We start from the raw sequence: 24,369 nt of genomic DNA on the forward strand, positions 1-24,369 counted from the left end.
CATCATGTTTTGTCACAAAACACTTCAGTTTGAAATCTGCCATCTCTCAGGCAAGGCAAGGTGCGTTTATACTGTACAGCACAATACAACGACAGGGTGATTCAAAGAGCTTTACAGAAACATTGAAACATCACAAAATAAGAAGCACAATTTAAAATGAAAAACAAAAGAAAAAGTAAAAAGAAAGAACATTAGATAAAAACAATATTAAAACATGATCAAGTTTAAAGATTCAAGCTTAAAAGAAACAGATGCAGATTTGGACTTTTAAATAAAAACCATTCAAATGCAGCAGAGAACAGGTGGGTCTTTAATCTGAATTTAAATAAACTGAGTATTTTAGCTGATCTGAGGCTTTCTGGGAGTTTGTTCCAGACATGTGGAGCATAGAAGCTGAATGCAGCTTCTCCACATCTAATTCTAATTCTGAGAACTGATAAGAGACCAGATCCAGTGTAAAGACCATGTTTTAGCATGTTCTATCATACATAGAGAATGCATCCATAATTATGTGCAAATTTCCCACCTGGCTGGAGCGCTGTTGATGCTGTGCCGCCTGGAGTTGGGAGCTGATCCCTCCTGCTCCTGAGAGATGTGGGACCTTAGGACACAGAAATATCCTCTTCACTTAAATAAAGATATACTACAGTATTTACAACTTATAGCTAACAATGAGTGTATACCTGGGAGAATATAGAGGCTATGGAAGTATTAAAGGAGAGCTGACTGTTGGACAGACGCTGGACTAGCCCGTGGTTGGAGCCTGAATCCACGATAGGACCTGACTGGCTGCTCACAGGAGGACGTTGACTCTGAGGCTGCACTGATCGACTGCGGTACTCTCTCCTTCCTGTGGAAGCACAGACACTCATATATACAGTATTTTCCAAGAAGTAAAATCTGATAGTTAGTTGGACATCAGCTTGGCTCACTTCTAGGTTGGTGTATAACCAAAACAAGAGCTGTTTTGCATCCTTGGAACAAAGTCAAGCTTGTTTGACATCACTGGGCAGGATTTGTAAACCTTGGGGTTGCACCTCTGTTTTGCAGTTCGGCTGCATATACTGGAGCAGTTTGCAGGTGAGTGTGAAGCATATAGGACGAAGATTCTTTACTGGAAAAGTGTAGAGGTCAAAGATGAGTCTCTCCCTTGAACTGAGAAGTTTAAGCACCTCAGGATCTTGTTCACAAGTGCCAACAAGTTGGAACAAGAGATGGACAGATGGACTGGGGTTTTGTTAGTAGTAACGAGGATGTATCAAAGTTCCATTGTTGTAGGCAAAGCTTTCCAATTAGTGATGCATCTTTGTTCAAAACTTCTCCAATTGTCGTGACATTTGGGGTAGTGATTGAAAGAATAAGATGGAAGATATAAATGGCTGAAATGAGCTTCCTTCAGAGTGTGGCTGGGACAGGGTGCAGAGGTTGAGCAAGAGGTAGGTATCCGGGAAGTCATCTGGGGAGGTTCAAGCATCTGATTAGAATACCTTCTGGTTGCCTCGTTTTGGAGGTTTTACAGGCACGAAAGAACTGGAAGAACCAGGGGCATACCCAGAATATTATACTGTTTATCCCTTCTGGCCTGGAAACACCTTGGGAAGTCTCCCAGGAAAAGTTGGAGAATGTCACCGGAGAGTTACAACCTCACCTCGGATAAGTGAAGAAAAAATAATGATGCCTGAATGGGTGGATACTTTCAAGAGTGAAACATTAGAGTTGCAACCATATAAAGGTAATCTTTTAATTTTAACTAATACAACATAAAGGCATTTATGTTGTATTACTAACCCATTGCCTACCATTTTGAATCTGTTAACAGTGTCTGGTTCTGGTACAACATTTTATGGATCTGTGTTTGACTTGATATTATGTTTTGTTGCTCATGTCACTTTCTGGTCATTTTATTCTTTTACCATCATAGTTTATTAGCAAGCCCTCACTATGAGCTGTACTGTGGACTGAAATAATAAATTACACTAAACATGTAAGTCTTTTAAAAGGTTTAGAAAGAATACCAAATTATAGTTTAAAGAAAGAAAATTGTTCCCCAAAGCAGTGTGAGCTGGTATGAGAAAATAAATAATAAAATACAAAGAAGCTGTGGCATTAAAACCCAAAAATAAGCTTTTTTTTTTTTTTTTTTTTGTATGCAAATGTAACTTTAAATTTCCAGTATTTGAAATTCATAATTTCTACAGTTATTTAGTCCTAAAGAAAAACTGTTTAACTGATCAAAACAAAGGAAACTCTGTTCAGTTGTGGTCAAAGTTACATTGAGAAATAAAAGATTTTCCAAAAGAAACGTGAGATAGGTGTGTGTTGTGTACCTGCATTGTGGTGCCTGTGGCTGTGTGTCGTCCTTGCTCTGTGCTGGTAGAGGCTCAGGCTGTTGGAGGTGACGGAAGATGGACGATTGTGGCTCAGCGAGGATGAACCACCAGCGCCACAGTCCACATCCTCCATGTTCACACCACTGTTACAGCTGGTCAGGTTGTCCTTACGCACCCTGCAGGATGCAAACACACACAGCTCTGATTTATTCATTCATGTCCACATCAGAGCCAGACACACAAACTGGCAACAGCCCATCAAAAATTAAACAAGCTTTGACTATCCCAGCTGGTTAACTGCATACACTTTTACTTTCAGTGAGTGTTGTTACGTAACTGTGCTAGCATATGTGACAAACACTGGTGCACTCTTCCTTTTAAATTAGTAAAATGTGTTCTGGCTGATGAGGCACAATCCATCTCCTTAGCTCCTTTACTACTTAGTCAAATTAAAACAACACCTGCAGCTCAATGGCAGTGAAACAGGATTAGCAATCTAATCTAATCTGAAAGGAAAACTTAGCCCATAAGAAGCTTAACACAGCTGCAATGTCACAAAGGCACACACCATTAGCTGACCTGCAGGGGTTAAAGCAGAGCATGTACGATAAGCTATACTGAAGCTTATGTGTAATAGAGGGATTGGGAAACAAAAGGAAGAACAAATTGTGGGATGAATGGAGAGAAAAAATGAGCAACACAGCTACAGCAGTACAAAGTTAGGGCTTGTTTTGGCTGCCCTCACTCCTTACAATCCAGCCTTGTCATTCTCCCAAGCATGCACTAACACAGTCCCTCTACACATATTTAAAACTACATTAAGTTGGCAGAGAAGTCTCTCTCCACCACTGACAGTCGATATCTCTAAATCCTCGGAGATGCACTCACTCAGCCAGCAGGGAGCTGGAGCATTATGTGTCCAGAGCCGTCCTCTCCAGAATGATTTATACTGAAATCCAACCAGCTGAAGATAAACTAAGATGTAACTGTCATCTGTGTGATCACAACTGTTTTCCCACTTGTCATAAGGAGTGAACCCTTTTGTAATGACTCACTAACATTATGACTTTTATTGATTTCATAAGTTCTGCTTCTACACATGATTTTAAACTTCCACTGAAGAAAGACATTAAATATCCACTTATCTGGTGTAGTAACTGTAGCTTTAAGCTATTTGTTGTAATTGGTTCCCATCAAAATTCAGACAGTGTTTGTGATTAATTAACTTTTGCTTTTACTATTTAAAGTTAGTACATGACAAAAGTACCTCAAACAATGAGGCTGCCAAACCAATTCAAGCAAAAATTTGTTAAACAAGATCAAGAGGAGAAAAGTTGCTATCCACATCATGAAAGAAAAAGAAGAAAATCAGCAGTTAAAGAAATACTCAAATTCTGCAGCAACTTGACAACAGTCACAAAAGCTACTACCAAGCTGGATCACGTCAGTTTTAGCTTGAACATTGTATTAAAAAAAATACCTTTTTAGGGTGTTGCATCAATAGAAAATTGATGCATAAGTGAAGTTATCTTTTGTGGTGGAAACACTGAACATTACACCAGAAATGCAGGAAAATGCTGTTCAACATTTTGTAGCATCTAGTGTGGTAATTAAGCAAGAGCCCCCTGCATCTCATAATGAACTTTACAGCAGTGAGTGCAATAGTTATATTTAATGTGTCCAAAAGTGAAATGGTTGCTAACTGCTAATGTATATAATCCAAACCACAGGTGAAATAAAGCACATTCAGCCTCTCAGAAACATGAATGTTTTCACTTTGCGTGTGTGTGTGTGTGTGTGTGTGTGTGTGTGTGTACGTGCTCTGTGGTTTATAATACCAAATTAATTAGAGTGTGCCTCTCATCCAGAGTGTCTTAATCACAGATACTCAGAATGCCAGTTGATCCAGAAACTGAACTCATGGCAGAATTAAAGTAGGGTCTCTTTATCTTTAGCGTATGAAGGATTGCTAATTGGAGAGTACTGTAACAGAGAAGGTTTCGGGAAAGGCTGAGCCTGTAAGGAAAGAATAAAAAGAATTAAAGACTGATGTGAAAAAATGTACTGACCGTAACCATTTAGAGCAAAGCCAGGAACGAATGGCATCCAGACTCAAAGCCCCTCCTCCTATGCTGCGGAGTGTACGGTGTGTTCCTGCGTATGATGTTGTCAGTGGTGACACATACCTAAAAACACATAAATAAATAAAGGTCTTATGTAAAAATGAAGAATGAAAAAAGATCTTAAAAACACATTACAGCAGCTAAATTACCCCAGGTTGATACAAACAAATGCATCCTTTGCAAGTGTGTAAACCTTTGGGTTCTTTAGTGGTTAGTTTACCATTTCCATTCACCTTTTCTTATTCACATCTTGTAAATGAGAAACAAAACTAGCAATGAAAACCCAGCTAATGAGGCAGCAGAGCTGTATAAAACTCATACATGGGGTATCCCAGCGGCTGGTCGCAGGAAGAGTTGACCATGTTCCTCAGTGCTTGCTTTGAGTTCTGGATGCTTCCACGCTCAGGGTTTCGGTTCCGTAAAAACACCAACTCCTGCTGCTGGCCTGCCCACAGACCTCGAACACACTCTTTGTTTATCTGCAGAGACAATGTTGAATACCACAGATGTTACATTCACGAGTTAAGCAATTTTTTAATGAGTGGTCCTGATTTCCTCAGCTGGCTCTTGAGCACTTTAAATTATTTCCAGAGTCCTGAATACAGTAGCTTGTTTTTTTTTTTTTTTTTAAAGAATACAGTAGTTTGTACAATGTGTTTACAAAAACTTCATTTTAAGGAATTTGACTTTACTGTTTAGTAATGATGCCTCATTAAAGGTCATCTCAGTCAAGAGATTATGAAAGCAGTTATAAGACATGGTATAAATTAATACCAAGTAACTGTCACAATAGGAAGAAGAACCTTGTCCAAGCTCATGGACCGGTTAGTTGTGCCATGCCTAAAACACACACCTGACTACACAGACCTGACAGGACACTGGACTGCATTCAAACTGCAAAACAGGACGGATGTCTAGAGTTTGTCACTATCTCATCACTATTTCTGCATCCAGCGTGTTGTGAGTCTGGGCTAAACCTGAACTCTTTGTAAACGCTTCATCTCTGTTACCTTGATGACCTTGAAGCTGAGGTGGCGTTTGTACAACATGATGATCTTATACTCGTCCGTGCCATCATCGATCATGTGCCTCAAGGTAAGTAGCGTGTCGCGGCTGGCCAGCACCGCCTTACGCCAGGCAGGGTCACTCTCATGGCAGATGACCAGGCTGCTGCGGTAGTTTGTGATGGCTTCGTACAAGATTGACGCCTCCTCGGTCTCCTCAAGACATGTGAAGTGATCCTGAGAGGCAGAAAAAAAATCAATCCAAAGCACTACAAAAACATGTCTGAACAAAAGAAGAGAAATGATGGACAGGGGCTAGAGCTACTGCTTTATGATACAACTGTCATTTACCTGATGCAACTTGAGACTCATTCTGACAGCAGGAGCAACTACTTTCTGCAGGAGGTCCAAATCAGCAAAGACCCATTCGTCTTTTGTGGCGATGCGGAAGTCGCCTTTAAACAGGGTGTTGAAACCATACAGAAAAGACTCCAGGCTTTGCAGTGCAGGGTAGAGATTTGCGGATGTAGAAAAAACAAAGGCAGACAAAAAGATGGGATAATGAATCTTATAATTTGATTGGAGAGACAGAGGTGTGATTGAATATGTGTTTAAGGATTTAGATGCTGATGCCCTCTTCTGGTGTAACTGTGCATCAGTGCAGCTGCAGGCAAATATCTGCCGCTTCTAATATCTAATGATCCTATTCATATTTTTAGCAAATTTGCAGCTCTGTCAGTTTGAGTAAATATAATTAAATAGGAATACATATCGATGCAAACCATGATAAGAACACAAGACTACTTTGCATTTCTAAATTAATTAACGGAGCACTGATTTTACCTGTTGGACATATTGTGGGATGCCGTGCCGAGGGATCTCCTTCCCAGGACAGAGAGAGCATATGACAGTGTCACCAAAGGGGAGTCTTCATCACAGTCCACAGGCTGGATGCAAACGAAAAAAAGTAATAATAAAGACAACTAATTTACCTTTATAGTATTAAATAAAATGTATCATGTGTATCAAATAGTCTCTAAGTGATATACCGTCTCCATCTTCCCAGCACAGTACTGGATCCACTCCAGGTAGACATTGCAGAAGCTTGCGCGTGTCACCCCCTGCAGGCAGTGGACATAGTCCTCATCAATCTTCACACTAAAGACCTGAGGGTCACGCTCAATGTGGTGCCATTTGGTGTAAGACTGCAGGGCCTCCTGAATGGTGGCATCTTTGAGCCAGGTGGACAGTTTGGGAGAAAGGACCAGGTAGTAGATGATGCTCTGAGTGTAGGGGGAAGAGGGAATCAGACACAAGAAATACATGAAACATTAAGGAGTGACAGATAAACCTGCACTTTGATGCAAATTGATGTGTTTTAGCTGTTGACCTCATCTGCCTGGTTATGATTAATGCATGAGGTCCTGGTTTAGCTGGCAATTAAACCTTAATCTTTTGGCATCCAGAGCCTGTGAGACAAGTGGAATTTTCAAGTTATCACAGTATTTAATTTAGTTTATGCAAACACTACTTAGTTGAATTTCATGAAACCTGGGAATGTGGTAGAGCATTGGTAGGAAGAACTCATCATAATTTGGTGCGGATAACTCAGAAATAAAGCACTGGGTGCGCTAAATGAGCACCCTTGAACTTAAAGCCCCCTCTGCTAAAAATCAGGATGTATGCAATCAGCTGTCAATGCTATGGCTAAGGATTTCTGTTTTAAATATAGAAGATACCACCTACAGTCTAAGAAAGGCAAAGATTGCCCACATGTTCAATGTAAAATATTTGAGAAACCAATACTGACTTCATGCGGGGTTAAGCTTCACAACTAATTTACATTTGCATGTATTTGCATGTGAGATGAAATAAGACGCTAGCAGCAATGAGATATTAGCCAGCTGCTCAGAGTAGCATCTAGCACTCATGGCTGCAACAGCAGTAGAAGTGTAATAATAGTTGTGTAATATATTCTGTTTCTACATATTTCTATATATTCACTTAGTCTCTTTAAAATATTTGGAACGCAACACTGACTGGCTGGTTAAGTGAGCTGGTAGCCATTAGCAGCTGTTAGCAGCCATGGCTCATCCTTAAGCCGGCCTAACAGCTACGTGGCTAGCCACAAGTTAGACTAGCCAATTTCTCCTCTCTCTTTGCTTCAAATTAGATGTTTCTGGTCATACTGATATTTGGTTATTTCATGGTTTAAAAGAATGTAGACTAATATAAATAAATATTAATATGGTGATTTTATTAAAATATAATTACTATCAGCAGTGCTTGGCCATGATAAGTGTAGTGAAATTCAGATATCCCAACAGTTCAATTTACAGTTGAATTACCCCAGTAACTGATTATACCAAAGCAGAGTCAGGCCATTTCTGATGTTAACTAAAGTCTACTATAGCCAGATGTCACTATAATACAAAGAGCAAAAAAAAAATGGTGTCACCACAATACATTTGCATTTTGTTTTCTCCTCCTCTGCTCGCTGTGCTTATATATTCTGTATTTACAGCCATATTCCAATAAAGATGGTGTCATTCACACATTAACACACGGCGTCTTTCACGTTTTTTTTTATTTTGTCTCTGCTTACAGATAGTGAAAAATCCAGACATTCTGAGACTTCTGCAACACTTTAATTGATTATAAGTACAGTGTCATCTGATAAAAATTAGCATCCAGTTAGGTTAAAGACTATCACTGTACAGTGATTAAGGGTAGGTTTACTTACAGGATGATAACTCGCAGGGAACAAGAGTTAGCCTACTTGTCCTCCTACAATAAAGCATATCTGGAAACTTTGAACTTATTTGTTGAGAGTGTTGTTTCCTGTCCATTAAAAAAGAAGAAGTCTGTGGAAAGTGGGCAGACTCGTGTTGCAGAAAAAAATGGTTGAAATTCAAGAATTGATAGTCAATTAATGCTTTTGTGTTTCCCTACTGTGCTGTCTACTCACTTAGTACTTACATTTCCCTTTCCAGGGTGCTTCAGATTGCAGAGTAAGCATACCTTCAAGTAGTAGGTGATAAGCAGCTTTCGTAGGTCGTACACTTGCAGCATGGTGGCAGCGTTGTTCTCACTGATGCTGTAACCTTCCAGCAGGTACTTAGTAGCCATCACCTCCCAGGCTAGCCAGCGCAGGTTAAAAGCAGCGTTACATGACAGCATGTGAGGCAAATGACCCGGTTCACAGCAGCAGCACCCGTCGTCTTCCTCCACACCTTCTGTGATGGCCTCAACCTCTCGCTGCTGACAGTATGTACCTGAGATGAACAGGCATGGAGATTATCAACAAGTCTGCAAGTTGTTGTGGCAATTATTCACAAACACAAAGATAGGAGGGAGGGAGCGAGGGACGGTCAAACTATACCTCTGAACTCCAACCCCCTCAGCTGGAAAGTAACAAGACCATTGCCAATCTCAATGAGGTGGACCAGGGCATTGAGGTAGTCTGAAGCCAGAATGAAACAATCCCCGGCGCTGTAGTTGCCCCATCGGCCCAACATGAGGTCACCACACAGTGAATGCTGGAGTGAGCGAGTCAGGTACTCATAAAAGATGGAGTTCAGGTTGTTATCATCGCAACCTGTGAAAGAAGAAGAAGATGCTGTATTTTTCTAGCTGATTCTAAACTACAAGTCTTTGGTTTGTTTCTTGTGCTTTAGGTCCTTACAAGCAATATTTTGGGACAGAAAACTCTAGAAAGATGCAGAAACTCACCCGTCTCCTTGTCAACTTGGGACACCAGTCTGCTGTTTGAGTTGTCAATACGCTTTGTGCTACAAGAAACAACCGTACAAGAAGTTAAAAACAGTCATCTTTGATCCATCACTGAAAACTAATTATATCAGGACTGAACTATTGTGTGGTGTCAGTTTAAGGAGAGATAAGTTGTTTAAGACACAACTTATCTCAGCTAGAATGAGGCGTCAGTTCAAGTATTAAATTCGAGTACACATTAATAAGTAAGAGTGAACAGAGAGGTTAGGCTGTGATATTGTTGGCCGGATGCTTGGCTATAAAGGATGGGGGATATTTTTTGCTTTGGTAAGTAAAACGCAAACAATAAAACCACAAACTCAACTTTGTTAAGTTGATAAATCACATTAAAGATGTAATTTCATCATATTATTCAAACTTTCAATTTCAAAAATCAATTTAGCAGCACTGATCCATTAAATAGGTCCAAAATATATGCTTTAAATTTCTTTTAAAAAGACAGATAATTTCCTAAAATAGTCAAGCACTGCAGTTTTTACGAGAAAAAGATGATTAAAAAAGGATGAGACAACAAAAAAAAGATTCATCATAATATTCAGAGCTCATGTTTATGTAATTAAAGATGCTGGTGAGGTATTATACACAGAAATAAGATAAGTTATAATGTCAAATTGAATCATTTTATGGGATTTCTTGGACAATTCAACTTATTAACTAGCAGATTTCCTCAGTCTGGACTCACAGCATGACATGATGTTTATACACCTACTAGCTTTATCAGTCTGACCCCACAAACTCATTCACTCTCTCAGTTGAGATCTTACTTGTAGTTTCGCTCCCAGAACTTGATGGGGCGTGGATAGGAGGAAATGAAGATGGCACTGCCCAGGAAGGGAGCCAGTGGAGTGTAAAAGACAGTGGTGAGCAGGGTCTGGAGCAGCAGCATGGCTGAGTCTGGACACACACAACCAGTCAAGGAAAGAAAAAGCAGGCACTGATGCCCTTTCACACCCACTGATACAAGTCTCTGGGAAAGGATACGAGGCATGGCGAACGGCTGAGCAAAGGCATGGAAAGCGCTTCCCCAGGCGATCTGCCAGGGAGCGATGTAAATCAGGATAAAATGGAGTTTCAGCAACAGCTCCCGCATCTGGACAATAAACAGAGGTGCATAGTCAGCCTACTCAGAGCAAAGAATCAAAATCAGGCTACAGTATTTAAACCACTGCTACTGATTTGTAAGTATGATCCCCTACAGATAAAATGTCTTTTTTTAGTCAGTTACTGCAACAATTTAATGCCAGATGTTTGCTGTCTATCATCAATGGGCTATGCATGTTGACACACACACACACACACACATCATTCTAAAACCCCACTTTCTATTAAGAATCCTTTTTAAAAGGGGCTCTCAGGAGTTTTAGTATTAGCAGAGCTGCAGTGGATATTTTTTTCAGACTTGGCAAAGCTCATCCACAGCAACACAAGTAGTTTTTACAGGCTGAGTAGAACTCTGTGTGATGGGTAAACTGACCTTTAGTGTAAATTTGGTGGTGTTTCTTTTCCCTTTAAAAAGGTCAATGATAAATCCCCATGTCAGGTGTAAAACAGGAGACAGAATTCAAGTCTTAACCATCTGATTAAACCAGGAATAGGGAATTGTCTCATGTGAAAAGAAGTGGATTTTCCTCATCTGCAAACATTTGTGACATTTTGTATGTGTGCTAGTTGTGTTACAAGCTCAAACTCTTTTGCTAAAAGATTAATTCTTTCAGTCAGAGAAAACACTTCTTGAAATGTGTGAAGCACCTTGTTTACTTCTTTACTTAATGACATCATGTAGTAGCAGTCTCTTATGCGACTAAACTGGAGTGTGTTGAAAGAAGAATGAGCAGCTGTTCTTGCACTCTGATATGTAAATAATTGCCTATCAGAGCCAGGGGACTGGGTCTTGATGGAGGACGGTCTTAAACAGGAGCAACAAATGTACACCAGCCAATCAGGTGGGTTCACTCTCAAACTTTTAGTGGATATCTTTGTAATATTTTTTCCATTTTCCATTTACATTTTCTCTTTCACATCTTCTGGCTGTAATTGTCAGGTGAAGTAAATAGTTCTTTTACCTTATGGAAGACAATAGACATAATGAAGAAGTCCAGCAAGAAGCTCTCAGAAGCGTGTGGACAATCAATATGGAAAAAAATGAGCGTGAAGAGAAGAGTGAGGAACTGGAAGCTAGGATCACAGAAGGATGAGCGCAGGAGCTTCAGTCCAGCGACTGTTGTCAGGAGAACGTCACAGCTAGAGGCGGTGCAAACAGGAGCACAGACAGCAGGTTAAAGAGAAGCCTGACCTCGCTATGGGTGTCTGGAGGTTATATGTGTGTTTATTTTGGCTGTGTGTGTCCACTCACTGAATGCCCAGCTTCTTGCGATGACTGAGGGTGAAGCCATCATTAGTGAGCGCGCTCAGCACGATGGCAGGGTACACCACGTATTTCTCAAAGCACAGGAGCCCCACGTACAGGCGCTCAAACCACATGAGCACAGCATCCTCTGTAAAACAAGCAACAGGGTACTTGTACAGGGTTTCTATTCAATAATACATCCTGATGCAACAGCATATTTATCAAAAAACATACAAGTCTTCAGGATTTGCAAACCTCTAGGTTCAAACTGGTAGTACTCCTTGGTCTTTAGAACTGGATGGGAGATCCACAACCAAGGGTGATGCTTCCTCAGCTGTGGGATCAGATAGTGGGTCACAAACCCAACTGTTCCCGCAAGGGCGTACAGCACGATGGTCACAAAAGGCTGCAAACAAGTTAATGTGGAATAGATACAAAGAGAAAGAATAATTAAATAATCCATTAGTGTAAAAAGCACACGTAAAAACAGGAAAGAAGTGAGTATCACCTTAAGAGAGAGGAACACGGTGCTCGCTGTGATGGCGAAGGTCAGGATGTAGGCAACAGAGCAAACGACAACATCCGACAGCAGAATCTCTTTCTGCAGAGCACGGGAGGGAGGAAGCATTGCAATCACTCATAATCCTCATGAAAACACAGCCATTTTTCAGGCTCATTTAGGTGTGTGATTATCTCCATCTAATCACTCTGAGCCTTCTGTTTTTGGAGATCAAAGATACAGCCGCATGACAAGAGTTAAAAGCTTCACAATCCTCATTAATACTGTAAGAGGTAATGGGAGGCTGGTGCTTCCTGATGGATAATTCCCTGTAAACAGGCATAATAATTGACAGCGCGTGTATCGTTGTCATGCTCATAAGACTGCGTTTAATCCTGCCTGCCTTTCTCACATCAGTGCAGTGTTCTGACTGAGTACTGAGGGTCTAATGATGATTATTGTCAGCTCTGCTCTGGATTGATCAATTAATGCCCAGAGTTCCCAGTGTTGACAGTTTTCTGACAAAAAAAAGTAACCAGGTTAATAAAAAGGCACCTAGAAAAAGAGACTTTTCCAATCACAGTCTCAGAGACTGCCCTCTGAGCAGCAACTGTTTACGGGCAACTTAAACCGTAAGGAATACATCACTAATTTATCCATCCATCCATCCATTACCTTGACCGCTTATTCCATTACGGGTCGCGGGTGAGCTGGAGCCTATCCCAGCATTTTAACAGGTGAGAGGCAGGGTACACCCTGGACAGGTCACCAGTCTGTCGCAGGGCCAACACAGATAGACAAACAACCATTCACACACACACTCTCTCCTAGGGAGAATTTAGAATAACCAATTAACCTATCATGCATGTCTTTGGACCGTGGGAGGAAGCCGGAGAACCCGGAGGGAACCCACGCATACACGGGGAGAACATGCTAACTTAATTAATCACTAATTTAGTAGTTAGATAATTAAAAACCACAATAATACGTGTAAAAATAATAGAAATCCTACTTTTGCGTGTTGGTTTCTGATTGTTTGCTACATTATGAGAAAACGATGAGTGGTAAGAAGGTTGTTGCTTCACTCGATTCATGTTTTCTTCTGAACAATTGTTGTAAAGTATTCATTTTTATTGCTGAAAGAAATGAAAATTTACTTTATGTTTGAGTTTATTTCAATTTATTGATTCACATCTGCAGCACAACAAGTTAAACCTTAGAAATAAATTCATTGGATTAAAATCTGACTGGTTGCAGTGAAATCTAAATAAGCCTGCAAAGAAGAGTTAGAAATATATTGCAATATATCTACTGCAAGTTAAAATAGGTAACAAGCTGATGTTATGTTTATTGGTGCTAAACAATATGATGTTCATGTACGTCCCACTTACCATAGGTTTGGTCAGACCATCTGTTTTTTCTTAGGAAGGTTTGTAACTTAAACAAATGACCTAGAACTGTCTGAGTGGCACCCATCATAAGAAATTTTACAATCCTTTAAATTCCAATGAAAGCAGCTTCAGTGCCTTCTTTATTCCTGACTAAGGAAACACTGCACCAGAGAGATAATTTTGTTCCCACAATTCCTTTGTCTACAAATTTCAAAGCAACATTTCAGTACATCTATCCGGTCATCCTAACTGTGGTTCTTATAGATAAATAAGAGGACAGGGAGCTGAGAAACCTGAAAACTTAAGTACCCTGATAACAAAGTAATGCTTTATCTTATTATGCTATTATATATATATATATTATGTGATAAAGCCTCCATTTAACAACCTAATAAGAATGCATTAGACAAAGTAGCTGAAGCTTTTATTTGTGGAATATTTATTGAACATCTGTGGTTTCAGATAGCAGCTTAGCATTAAGGGTTCAGATTTACTCCAATGTGTCTTTTCCAAAGTTCTTACGAATTACTTATACCATCTTTCGATAACCTCGTGTTTTCTAACAAAGCCTAGGAAAAGAGCTGAGGACAAGATAAAAAGAAATTATTTTGTTAAAATCTACTCCTTTGTGCACAACCAGTGAAAAATGTGTCCACTTGTGGGTGAATCCATTATTTTAACCTTCCCTATGATGTATTTCATCTGCATTTTGTCCATATCAATGGCACTATCTTGACTTGTTTCACTGACTGACTGTTGTCTGTATGTATGAGATAAAGAGAAGAACTGAGGGAACAGGTTAGTGAGTAACAGGAGAACAGACTGTCATTTATAGTTGCTCAGACATGCCCTAAAAACCCATAACCTGCATCTGCCATTATTCGTAAGTCCAAAGTTGCTGATAATAAACAGACCTGTCAACACCTAAGTTTATACATCCAGTGGCTGACTAGCATAAAAGATGCATCACATCAGTTTATGTTTAAATCTGTAGTTACCATGGAGTTCTGCAGCTTCTCAGGCAGCGGGTCTTTAATGTCTTTAATGTCTGTGTCCTCCTCATCTTCTTCTTCACTTTCCACAAGTGCAGGCATCACCTTTGACTTGATCAGAGATCTGTAAATAAAATAAATATATAATAACATCTAAATTTCAACATATAAAATCATCACATTTCCCATAATTTATAAAACAAATCAAGGTATGCTTTTTTTCCCTAAGAATTCTTGTGCTAACATCTCTTTCTAACATAATTTCTGAAGGCTTGAAGTTACATAAAGTTTGTTGTTTCTTTGCAATACCCACAGCAGCACAGACGGGTCACTGCTCTGTCGGCTGAGGTGAAAGGAGAAAACAACCAGAAGGCCGCAGAAACCAGAAAACAAGGCAGGAGTGTGCTGCTCATCCCATGGCTCCTGCAGTCACACACAAACATGCTTACATCAGTGTGAATCATTTCCATCATGCAAAAGCTGCAGGCTATTTCTAACTGATCTACATGCTTCTGGTTCAACAGGGAGGGTGACGGCAACCAAAGGTTCAGTTCTATGCTAAGAAAAAGGAAGGAGAGAGATGAAAATGATCTCATTGCATCCCACACATGCCCACTGTTTGGTTCTTACCTTGAGAGCACCGAAGCAGAAACCATAGAGCAGAGACAGAGCGATCAGACTGCGGAGGATGCTGTAGATCGCAGAGATTAGGCTCGTCGCAGCTTAGACACACAAATTACAGCGAATATGACAATTTGCTTAATCACAGAATAAAATCAGTACTTTCTCATTTCCCAGCCATTTTTTATATGAGGCTCTAGTGGATGATAAATGACATGAAATAGACCTACATTGAATTTTTATGGGTTTCTTATCAGTAGCATTGTTCACTGGATTTAAGGTTTTATGTAGGATTATATTGGGTGCTAGGTGGGTCCCACATTTCCCCTTGTAAAAGTGCAACCCATTTTGGGCTAAGGTTCCACGTTTGAGCCGATATACAAATGTCCTGTTAGGACCTGGATATCTATGTAGTTCATCCACATGGGCTCATAAAAACATGTCCATTTTGGGTCCCTGGTCATTTGGTACTCGGTACCCTAATCAATGTGAGCTTTTAGACAATATGGAACCCATAAATTTATTTAAGCCCATTTATTACCCACATAGGATTCACATACAAATGTTGGCCAGGTTTCAACCCAGTTTCCAAAAACGTTGGAAAACTCTGTAATCCAGTAAAGTTTTTAAGGAAAATAAAAGTGCAATATAATCTTAAAGAAGTAAGAATAAGGTAGATGAGTAAGATGAGCGACTTAGTTATCTGAGCTAGTAGTCAAGGTGGCAATACTGAAGTTACTGATAATAACACATGTTACAGCACATTCACACAGGTAGATATAATGTGTGCTATTAAAATATCTATTAAACAAAATGAAAAACATTATACTTAATATATTTATAGGACATATTTATCAAGATAAGCACAAATATCTATATGATGTAAATTATACAACACATGATATAATATGTTATGATTGAACTATATCACAGTCACAAATTCACTAGTAACAACTAGTAACAACATTTTTTAGTAAAACATTAATAAATTCAGACAAATATTTCCTAAATCAAAAGCTTAGTTTTTTTTTTTTTTAATCAACCTGTTCCTCCAAAGAAGTGCATGTCAATTTGCTCCAGTAGGTAGATGGTGAAGGTGTTGATCTGAGGGAAAAGGCCCACCAGGAAAGTGACCGGGAAGCAGTAAGTAAACCCTGTTTAATGCAAAAAAAAGAACAGACATTTCCTTTTATTTGTTAAGGATAAATACTCATTCCAAACAGGGAATAAAATAATCTCTAAAGGACCTGGTGGCTGTATAAAAGTAGAACAGTCTGACACAGAGTTATGTGGGTCTATTTATTTCATTGTACGTATGTATTTCTTCATACCAACAAGCAGGTCTCGTAAGAAGCGCAGGATATCATTGCAGACGATGGTGACTCCATACAGTGTGGAAACGGGCAGGTCTTTATTCCTAAGCAACTGCTCCAGTAGCCAGATCAGAGCACAAAATATACAGAAGTAGGCCGCTCGACTGTAGGCAACCAGCTGGTTGTGACCCTGGAGATGCAGATACACACAGATTAGGATGAGAGATACACTGGTTTAACCTCTCCTTGAATTTCTGTGTTCTCACAAGGACAAGACACAACTACTAGGACCACAAAGAGGTCCAGCTCTGTGCAGCCACATTACTGCTGCAATACAGCACAATATTTATATATGGAAAAGGGGAATTGTTGTCTCTGAAATTCCAGAAATAAAGACAGAAACTCACATGTGTTGGTGAAGCTGCATCTGGTTGAACACTCTGGAAAATAAAATCCACAGACGTCCGTATTGACGCACCATGAGCAAGTTAACGTGAAAACAGAAACATCTGAGTTTAGCTGAGAGGATGTGAATGCAAAGACAAAGGGAAGTAGCAGGTCTCTACCTTTAATCTAAATTAAATTAAATTAAAGCTTGACAGTATACCAGTTGTTCACACAGCAGCTAAAGACTTTAACAGCTTCAAACTAAAGTAAACAATACCCATCTACTTACCTTTAGTAGCGAGTACTGGCAGCTGGCAATGACCAGGCAGAACTGGAAGACCCAGAAGTCTTTGAAGCAGCCGTGGTTGAGAAGCACAAAACCCAAAAAGGAAACCAGGAAGGCCATAAAGACTGCAACCAGGTTCTCTAGAACATCTTTGTTTCTTTATTTAAAAAAAAAACAGCACAAGCAAAAGCAGAAAGGTGTGTTATAGCAGCACATTCAGAAGCTTAATGGGCTCAAATTTGGGCTAAATTAAATTGTTCCCATGTGAAGTTCAACACTAAAAAAAATGGTCTACAGGCAGGTTTTCACCTAGTTTTTTACCTGTCCAGAAGTGCAAGCAGGGTAAGTCTGTCGTATAAAATGTTGATCCACTTTCCAGGAAACAGCTGGAGTTTGTAAAAAAATTTTCTGGTGGGCTTCTCCTGCGTGGAAGTCTCTGATGACTCATCCAAAGAGTCCTCTTCCTGACACACAAACACAAACCAGTGACACATGAAACCCATTAGAATGACAAGGAAAATTAAAGCATGATTCAAAATAACATTGATGACGCTATACTTTAAATAAACAGAGCTGCATCTTTTTGGTGAGAGGAGCATTCATAATTCAGCAGTCTCTGTTGTTTCCGCTTCAACAGCTGGTCCAAACAGCTCGAGATGCTCCTGCTGCTCAGATGCAGGAATGAGCTTTTAGCAGCTGTTTCCAACAACTGCAATGACTCAGTCACAGTCTGACAAAAAACACTGATTCAGTTTGTGAGTGGGCTGATTATTCATCATGATGTTTGATGCTTAATTTAAGGAACAGTTGATCAAAATATATGTTTTATTTGAGCCGTTCATAAACTGATCTGCAAGTTTATTGTTTTTTTTTTCCACATTTTTTTGTTGGGATTTATTTATTTATTTAACCATTACTTAACCACATAATCAAGCTACTGTCTCTTATTTGAGGGAAACCTGGCTAAGAAGGCATGCTATAGCATTTATTCATTCATTATTTGTACCGCTTTGTCCATTATGGGTCATGGGTAACCTGGAGCCTATCCCAGCATTTTAACAGGTGAGAGGCAGGGTACACCCTGGACAGGTCACCAGTCCATCACAGGGCCAACACAGATAGTGACAAACAACTATTCACACACTCGCTCCTAGGAAGAATTTAGAGTGACCAATTAACCTAACATGCATGCCTTTGGACGATGGAAGGAAGCCGGAGAAAATGCAAACTCCACACAGAGAGGCCACCGCTCCCCAAATTTGAACCTCCCCCCAGCCGAGGCTTGAACCAGAGACCTTCTGCTGTGAGGCTGCTGTGCTAACCACCACACCACCATGCAGCCCTGTGCACACAATAAAACAGTAAAATAAAACTCTTTATAGTAAAAAAAAAAAAAAACATCATCTTAATAGTAGAACTGGGTTAAAAGAGTTCCTAATAAAGTATAAATTGACCAAACGAGATCAGGTTACTGAGCTTTAAGATGTCCTGGAAGGCATTACAGAACCAATGTGCAAAGTAGGAAAGTTCTACCTAGTTAAGTAGACATTTTTGGTCTGTTTAAAAAATGGGGACCAATTTAGACACTCGAAAAAAATTGAGCAGTTAGAAGACAATTAGCTTGTTAGAAGTTTGTACAGGAAGTTTAGAGGACTGTAAGTGTTGCTGACGTGGACATATTGGTCACCTGGAAGATCTCAGGATGCGTCCTTCGTGGCCGCAGCCTGTGCGCGGGGATGATGCGTCGCTGGAAAGGACAGTCAGAATGACCGCCTCCAATGCCGTCCTGGCACTCCGAGTTGGAGGAGGTTGACAGCAAGTCACTGAAGATACATACACACAAAGCAGGTTAATATTAATATGTAGAACAAACCTGACTTTGTCATAGGAGCAGGAAACAACTTGACTGCGTACCACATGTTGCCTGTGATGAGCTCTGCTCCCAGTGGCAGGTTGAGCGCTCTCTCTGCATACAGTTTGCGAGGCCTGTCTCCTGACAAGACAAACAGAGGCATTGAAGCTTGTCAGGTATTTTTGGTTAGGAAAAGTAACGTGCAATAACTGGTTATGTAGGATTCATTTAGCTTGACTATAAACATCAGAGGCTGAATCGCTGAACATCTTGGAGCTATTCCAGGGAAATGTCATTTTAATCTACCAGCTGTTCGAGCTGGTGATAAAGTAAAGCCAACGGCTGCTGACAGCGTCTCACATGCACACACTGTGTCAATGATCTGGTTTGCCTCCCGAACAAAAATCCCCATCTTTTTAAAAACCAGGGAATTATAAGGCATTGTGATTAATGCTAGCACCACTGGCTTACTGTGCACAGTATGGAAGGTGTAGGCCTCTTCTTTGTTGGTAGCCTCAGGTCTGCAGATGACCTGCAGCATGGAGCTCTCAGACTGAGATGTTTGCGAAGGCAGGGAATCATAGTCTGGATCCTTCTCTCTGTCTGTCTGTGGACTGCAGACAGGAAACAAATTTAACTGGAGACTTAAACCTGACTTAAATTTACTAGTGTGCTACATGCATGTATAAATCTAGCTGCCATTTTTTTTTTTTTTTACAAAAAAAAAAAATTCTGCAGTATGCATACCTGTCAGGAGAGACTATGGGGATTTGGGTGGGTGCTATGGCCTGTAATGTTTTGGTTGGCAGACTGGTGGGTGGTTTGGGTCTCTGTGATTTGTTGTCAGTGCTGTTATCTGCTTTTGTTTCATCTGATCCGGGAGCTGCACTCCGATTTTCTTTACACAGAGAAAAGAGAAATAATAATAATAAAAAAATAATAATAAAATGAAAAATAAATTAATTACTTAATTAATTTTAAAATAGAGAGAAATGCTTTATTATTTCCTGTTTTTCTATGCTTAAAATGTAATCCTTTCAATGTTATTACGACCGCTCAATTCAATATTTTTTCTATTAACAAGACTGTAAATTGTGCTGCTAGTAATAATGAGAACAAAAAGTGCTTCACAAACATACTTGCATATGTGCGAGCACATGTATGAACACATATATTCTCAAGAACCTGACATCAAATCAGGTTTAAGAGCAATAGATCAGAAGCTCCACAAGCTCATCTGCTTTGGTGAGAGTGACTGACTGCCAACATTAACATCCTTAGAGTATAATAGATGTAAAAGCACCATCAAATTTGAAGTATTTACAAACTGATACATATAAATAACATGTAAACTAGCCTAACCAACAATAATACACAACATGGAAGTTTAAGTTCATATGGTTTATCAGGCCAAACAGCAAGAGCAGTAGCAGGAATCATAAACTGAACCTGACATTGTAATCATACCTTCTTCTTCAGCATCCTGTTTCTCTTTGTTCTCCGGACCCTCCTCTTCCTTTGTGCTGGCACCTCCACCTCTTGAACTGAGAGACCCCAACAAGGACACAAACTCTAAAAAGTTGGATTCATTGGGAATCTGGCCTTCCTTTGCCTCCAGGTCTGATTTGGAGCTGGTCATGGTGGTCTAAAGGTAAAACAAATGTCTTTTTTTTCAGGTAGATGAACATTAAATGGACAAAGACACAGGAACAAAGTTAAACATACAGTGTTATACGAGCGATCTGAAAGCAGGACAGCGTCCTTCCCGCTGTCCATGCTCAGACCTCGGATGTGAGTCCTTCCTCCCAGCCCGTAGCGGCCCACAGTTTGCGGTAGACGCAGGAATCCTTGTGAGTCTATGTTAGGGTCCAGAGGGTCTGTGTCATCAGGGTGGGAGTGGACATCGATGCCTGATGAGCTGTTATCGTTTGTCAGCTGCGGGCTCGGCGTGGTGTCAGAGGCGATTTGCAATCCTTGATGCTCCTGGTTTGGATCCGGACACTCTAGTGTGGTGGACTCAGAACTAGTTGTTTCTCTACATAAGTGAAACTCTTCGCTTTGGCTCTTGGTGAGCTGCAGTTTCGGTGTCGGATCATCCTCTGAGCCTGTCACCTCCTCTCCTTCCTCGGGTTCCCCCTTCTCCTCCTCAGGGGAGTCGAAAGTGATAACAGGAATCTTGATGTGACACTCCCCTGCGTCCTTCTGAGCCTTGAAAAACACGCAAAGACATGACACATGCGCTAACCCTTAAATGTAACTGCACCTCTGACATAAATCTGTGCATTATTTAAATAAACCATCAGACTAGACTCAGCCAAGTGACAAGATTTCAATTTCCACACACAAGTTGAGAAATACCAGCTGCATTACACTAATTCTCTTTTTCATATTTAAACATGTTGTAGTCTGTTTGGCATTTCTTGCATCAATCAACAAGAAAGGAGAGGATCAAATTTCCACTTCAACACACAGTTGATCTCTTCTCCAGTAAGAAGTCACAACACAGTCAAACTGAGGGCTGACATTTAGATTTAGTAGCAGAATACCTTGGTGCTGTGTAAATACAACAGGATGGGATTTTTTTTTCATATTTATGCATAAACATTGCATAAAACATCATCCTATGTTGATACAAGCAGGAAACAGATCAATTTATCATTAGTTTACAGAAGAAAATGACCAATTAGATTTAAAGGTGTAATTAGAGTCAAGTGTTTTTTCACTTAATGGGATAACAGTAAGGACCAGTTGGGTTTTTTGCTTTATTTAAGCTCCAAACAGCATCTGATCCTCAGAACACACACGTGGATGTGTGGCATGAACAAAGAGAACCTCAGAGAATGAGTCACCAATGCTAACGAGACTGGAAATGTTTACAAAACAATCTCTACTGTAAAGAGGATTTCACAAATCCACAGATTCAAGAGCCTCCATAGAAGCGGTTGACCAACAAAGACCACTAACATCTAAGAAAATAAAGTGCTCTCTCATACTGGGAAATATTGATATTCATGTGTCCACCAGCAGAACAGTAAACAACAATGTGGTGCAGAGCAGAGCAGCAAAGAGAAAGCCCTGACATTAATCTAACAGAAATCCTAAAGAAGGACCTGTGGCAAGCAGGTGAGGAAAACTGCATTTTTAATTTCAGTTTCTTGACATTTTTAATGTCTCTGGCTGAATTTTTGAGGAAATGATTAAACTAAGCTGATATGAGATGGCAGAAGGGTGTCATGGAGAACACAAAGGATGTTACATCATTTTGTCTGACCTGTGCATTCTCCAGAAGGCTCTGCTTGACACTCTCTTCCAGCTGAGCAGCAGTCTGCGGGTCGCAGCTCATAGTGATGATGATCTTGACTGTGTCATTATCATCCAGGTGCGCTGATGCAGTACCAGGGCTGGAGTTATCCACCAGGACCACCTCAATCTCATCAGAACAATATGTCTCCTCCACTGGCTCAGCCTGAGATACAGCATGAGAGAAAGAGAGCCAGAGATGGGGGAGTGGGTCTATTTATTATATACAAATAACATCTTATGAAAACACAGTTCATATTTACATCTTTAAAATATCAGCAGTGCCCACCTGTACAGGGGAATCTGGGATGTCAATGAAGTCATCCTGATCGTCCTTTGGAGTCTCCAGTGAGTTGTTGTTGGCATCTGATGCATCTTTTTGACTCTCGCTGCCATCCTCACTCTCAACTTCACTTCCTTTGGAAGATGGCAAACCTTCATCAGCGGTCTCCCCATCTGCATTCTCTTTATTCTCCAAGTCATTTTCCTCTATTCTCTCCAGCTCCAATTCTTTCTCCACCATGCTCGTCTGCTCCAGCTGGTCTCCGACTTTCTCTGGCAAAGAGTTCTGAATGTCCACTCCTTCTTTCACAGGTCCACTTTCAGTTATTTCTGTATCCATTTGCCCCGAACTGCTAGCAGTTTCAGCTCGGGACGGGGGCCTCTGCTGTGCCTGCAGCAGTGGGGCATCCTGGTCTGGATTGGGACTGGAGAAATCATCTGGAGAAGGCTCGGGGCTCAGGTGCAGGCCTCCCTCCACAGACTGCTCCTCTGCAGCAGTCTCACTATGTTCTGGTGTAAAAAGAAAGCTGAATTTGTTTATTTAATTCACAATAAATAATAAGAAAATCATCTCATTACTGATGTGAACTTACACACATTTGACACTATTCCCTATCCACCAAATATGCTGCAGGAAGCTGCCATTAAAAACAAATACTAACATTTTATCCAAATGTGCAGTCATCTGATGCAATGCACCACAGTGTCTATGTCCCTCTTTTCAATCAGCTGACTTTGCTCTGAGTAATCACCAGTGCATTAGGCCATAAATTTGCTGGAAGTGGTCAGCTGGTCTTGGCAGGCTAGCTGACCGGTCACTAGTTCTGTGCTTGTTGTCATTTCAAATTGTTTGAGGAGACATTGAATGCATTAGGGAAGAAGATGAGAGTTTGTTTCCAGTGTGAACTGACTCTGACAATGCACCAGACAGTATATGTGTGTAAAGATTTGCTATTTTATGATGAACATTAAATGTTCAACAGCAGGTTTTGCAGTCTTTCTGCACCCTGCCTTCATTCTGTGAAACTGTCAGAGTTGTGCACCTCTAATGTGTTCGATGCACCATCCTCTGTGTGCTTGAGGCTAATGGAAAACAAAGGAGAAAAACTGTGTTTGTGTTGACTCTACTGTTCCTAAATTAATCAATGAAAAATCAGGAAAGATCATGTGAATCTGAAATTATTTTCACTATATGTTTCCATGTGTTTCTAAAATCCCACCTTTCATATGCATCTAAAATCAACTCGGATCTTCAACCAAATCTGACTCTAACCAACTTCAACTGATTCAAATCTAACTCACCACTGCTCAGAAACTCCTTCTGTCACGTTCCACTGAAACATCCATGAACAAAAGCATCACATGAACAACTATGCAAACCCTCCAAAGTGACTGGAAATAACAAGTAATGTTGGTGCATACTCTGATAAGATAGATCAGAAGAAATAGAAACAAAATAAAGAAATATTCTACAGTTAAACAGGCTTTCATCCTTTGGCTCCATAATGCTTGAATTTATTTACAATTATATAAAAACAAAACAACTGCAGGAAAATATCAGAAATAAAATAAGAAAGAAAAAGAATGGAATACATTACAATGCAACTGAATATTAAACAAATTAATAACAATGAATGGATGAAGATAAATAATAAATAACACACGAGTGAATAAAAGCTGAGAAATAAATGAAAAAAAAGATCAAAAGAAATAAAATAAACAAGTGGTTTGCTGCAAATTTGAAGCAAACGCCATCAAGAGGTTAAAAATGACAGGTTTTCTAAGTAAATGTGTTTTCTGACTAAACTGAAGTCACATAATTCCAAAGTTAAAAACCCCCAAATTTAAAT

The 24,369-nt window shown here is 40.0% G+C and overlaps 1 protein-coding gene across 2 annotated transcripts in view; it reads right to left on the minus strand.

The window, feature by feature from the left end:
* Positions 1–24,369, minus strand: part of pcnx2 (pecanex 2) — a 30,075-nt gene that overhangs the window by 1,736 nt on the left and 3,970 nt on the right. Inside the window, exons 5-38 of one of the 2 annotated variants that reach the window (XM_042011054.1) lie at positions 22,527–23,029; positions 22,209–22,403; positions 20,663–21,145; positions 20,405–20,582; positions 19,685–19,835; positions 19,409–19,551; positions 19,000–19,078; positions 18,773–18,908; positions 17,407–17,549; positions 17,089–17,242; positions 16,820–16,852; positions 16,431–16,602; positions 16,143–16,253; positions 15,109–15,200; positions 14,792–14,901; positions 14,485–14,602; positions 12,105–12,197; positions 11,852–12,002; positions 11,603–11,744; positions 11,313–11,490; positions 10,231–10,339; positions 10,014–10,143; positions 9,190–9,248; positions 8,840–9,055; positions 8,479–8,732; positions 6,507–6,740; positions 6,301–6,404; positions 5,809–5,953; positions 5,464–5,694; positions 4,775–4,932; positions 4,400–4,516; positions 2,328–2,506; positions 684–850; positions 527–601 (exon numbers count right to left, since the gene is read on the minus strand). In XM_042011054.1, coding sequence (XP_041866988.1) covers positions 527–601; positions 684–850; positions 2,328–2,506; positions 4,400–4,516; positions 4,775–4,932; positions 5,464–5,694; positions 5,809–5,953; positions 6,301–6,404; positions 6,507–6,740; positions 8,479–8,732; positions 8,840–9,055; positions 9,190–9,248; positions 10,014–10,143; positions 10,231–10,339; positions 11,313–11,490; positions 11,603–11,744; positions 11,852–12,002; positions 12,105–12,197; positions 14,485–14,602; positions 14,792–14,901; positions 15,109–15,200; positions 16,143–16,253; positions 16,431–16,602; positions 16,820–16,852; positions 17,089–17,242; positions 17,407–17,549; positions 18,773–18,908; positions 19,000–19,078; positions 19,409–19,551; positions 19,685–19,835; positions 20,405–20,582; positions 20,663–21,145; positions 22,209–22,403; positions 22,527–23,029 — 5,543 coding nt within the window. The remainder of the gene's footprint in view (positions 1–526; positions 602–683; positions 851–2,327; positions 2,507–4,399; positions 4,517–4,774; positions 4,933–5,463; positions 5,695–5,808; positions 5,954–6,300; positions 6,405–6,506; positions 6,741–8,478; positions 8,733–8,839; positions 9,056–9,189; positions 9,249–10,013; positions 10,144–10,230; positions 10,340–11,312; positions 11,491–11,602; positions 11,745–11,851; positions 12,003–12,104; positions 12,198–14,484; positions 14,603–14,791; positions 14,902–15,108; positions 15,201–16,142; positions 16,254–16,430; positions 16,603–16,819; positions 16,853–17,088; positions 17,243–17,406; positions 17,550–18,772; positions 18,909–18,999; positions 19,079–19,408; positions 19,552–19,684; positions 19,836–20,404; positions 20,583–20,662; positions 21,146–22,208; positions 22,404–22,526; positions 23,030–24,369) is intronic. The other variant, XM_042011055.1, reaches the window with a different exon arrangement.

The sequence above is a fragment of the Melanotaenia boesemani genome, chromosome 16 (genome assembly GCF_017639745.1).
Source record: "Melanotaenia boesemani isolate fMelBoe1 chromosome 16, fMelBoe1.pri, whole genome shotgun sequence".
NCBI classification, from domain to species: Eukaryota; Metazoa; Chordata; class Actinopteri; order Atheriniformes; family Melanotaeniidae; genus Melanotaenia; species Melanotaenia boesemani.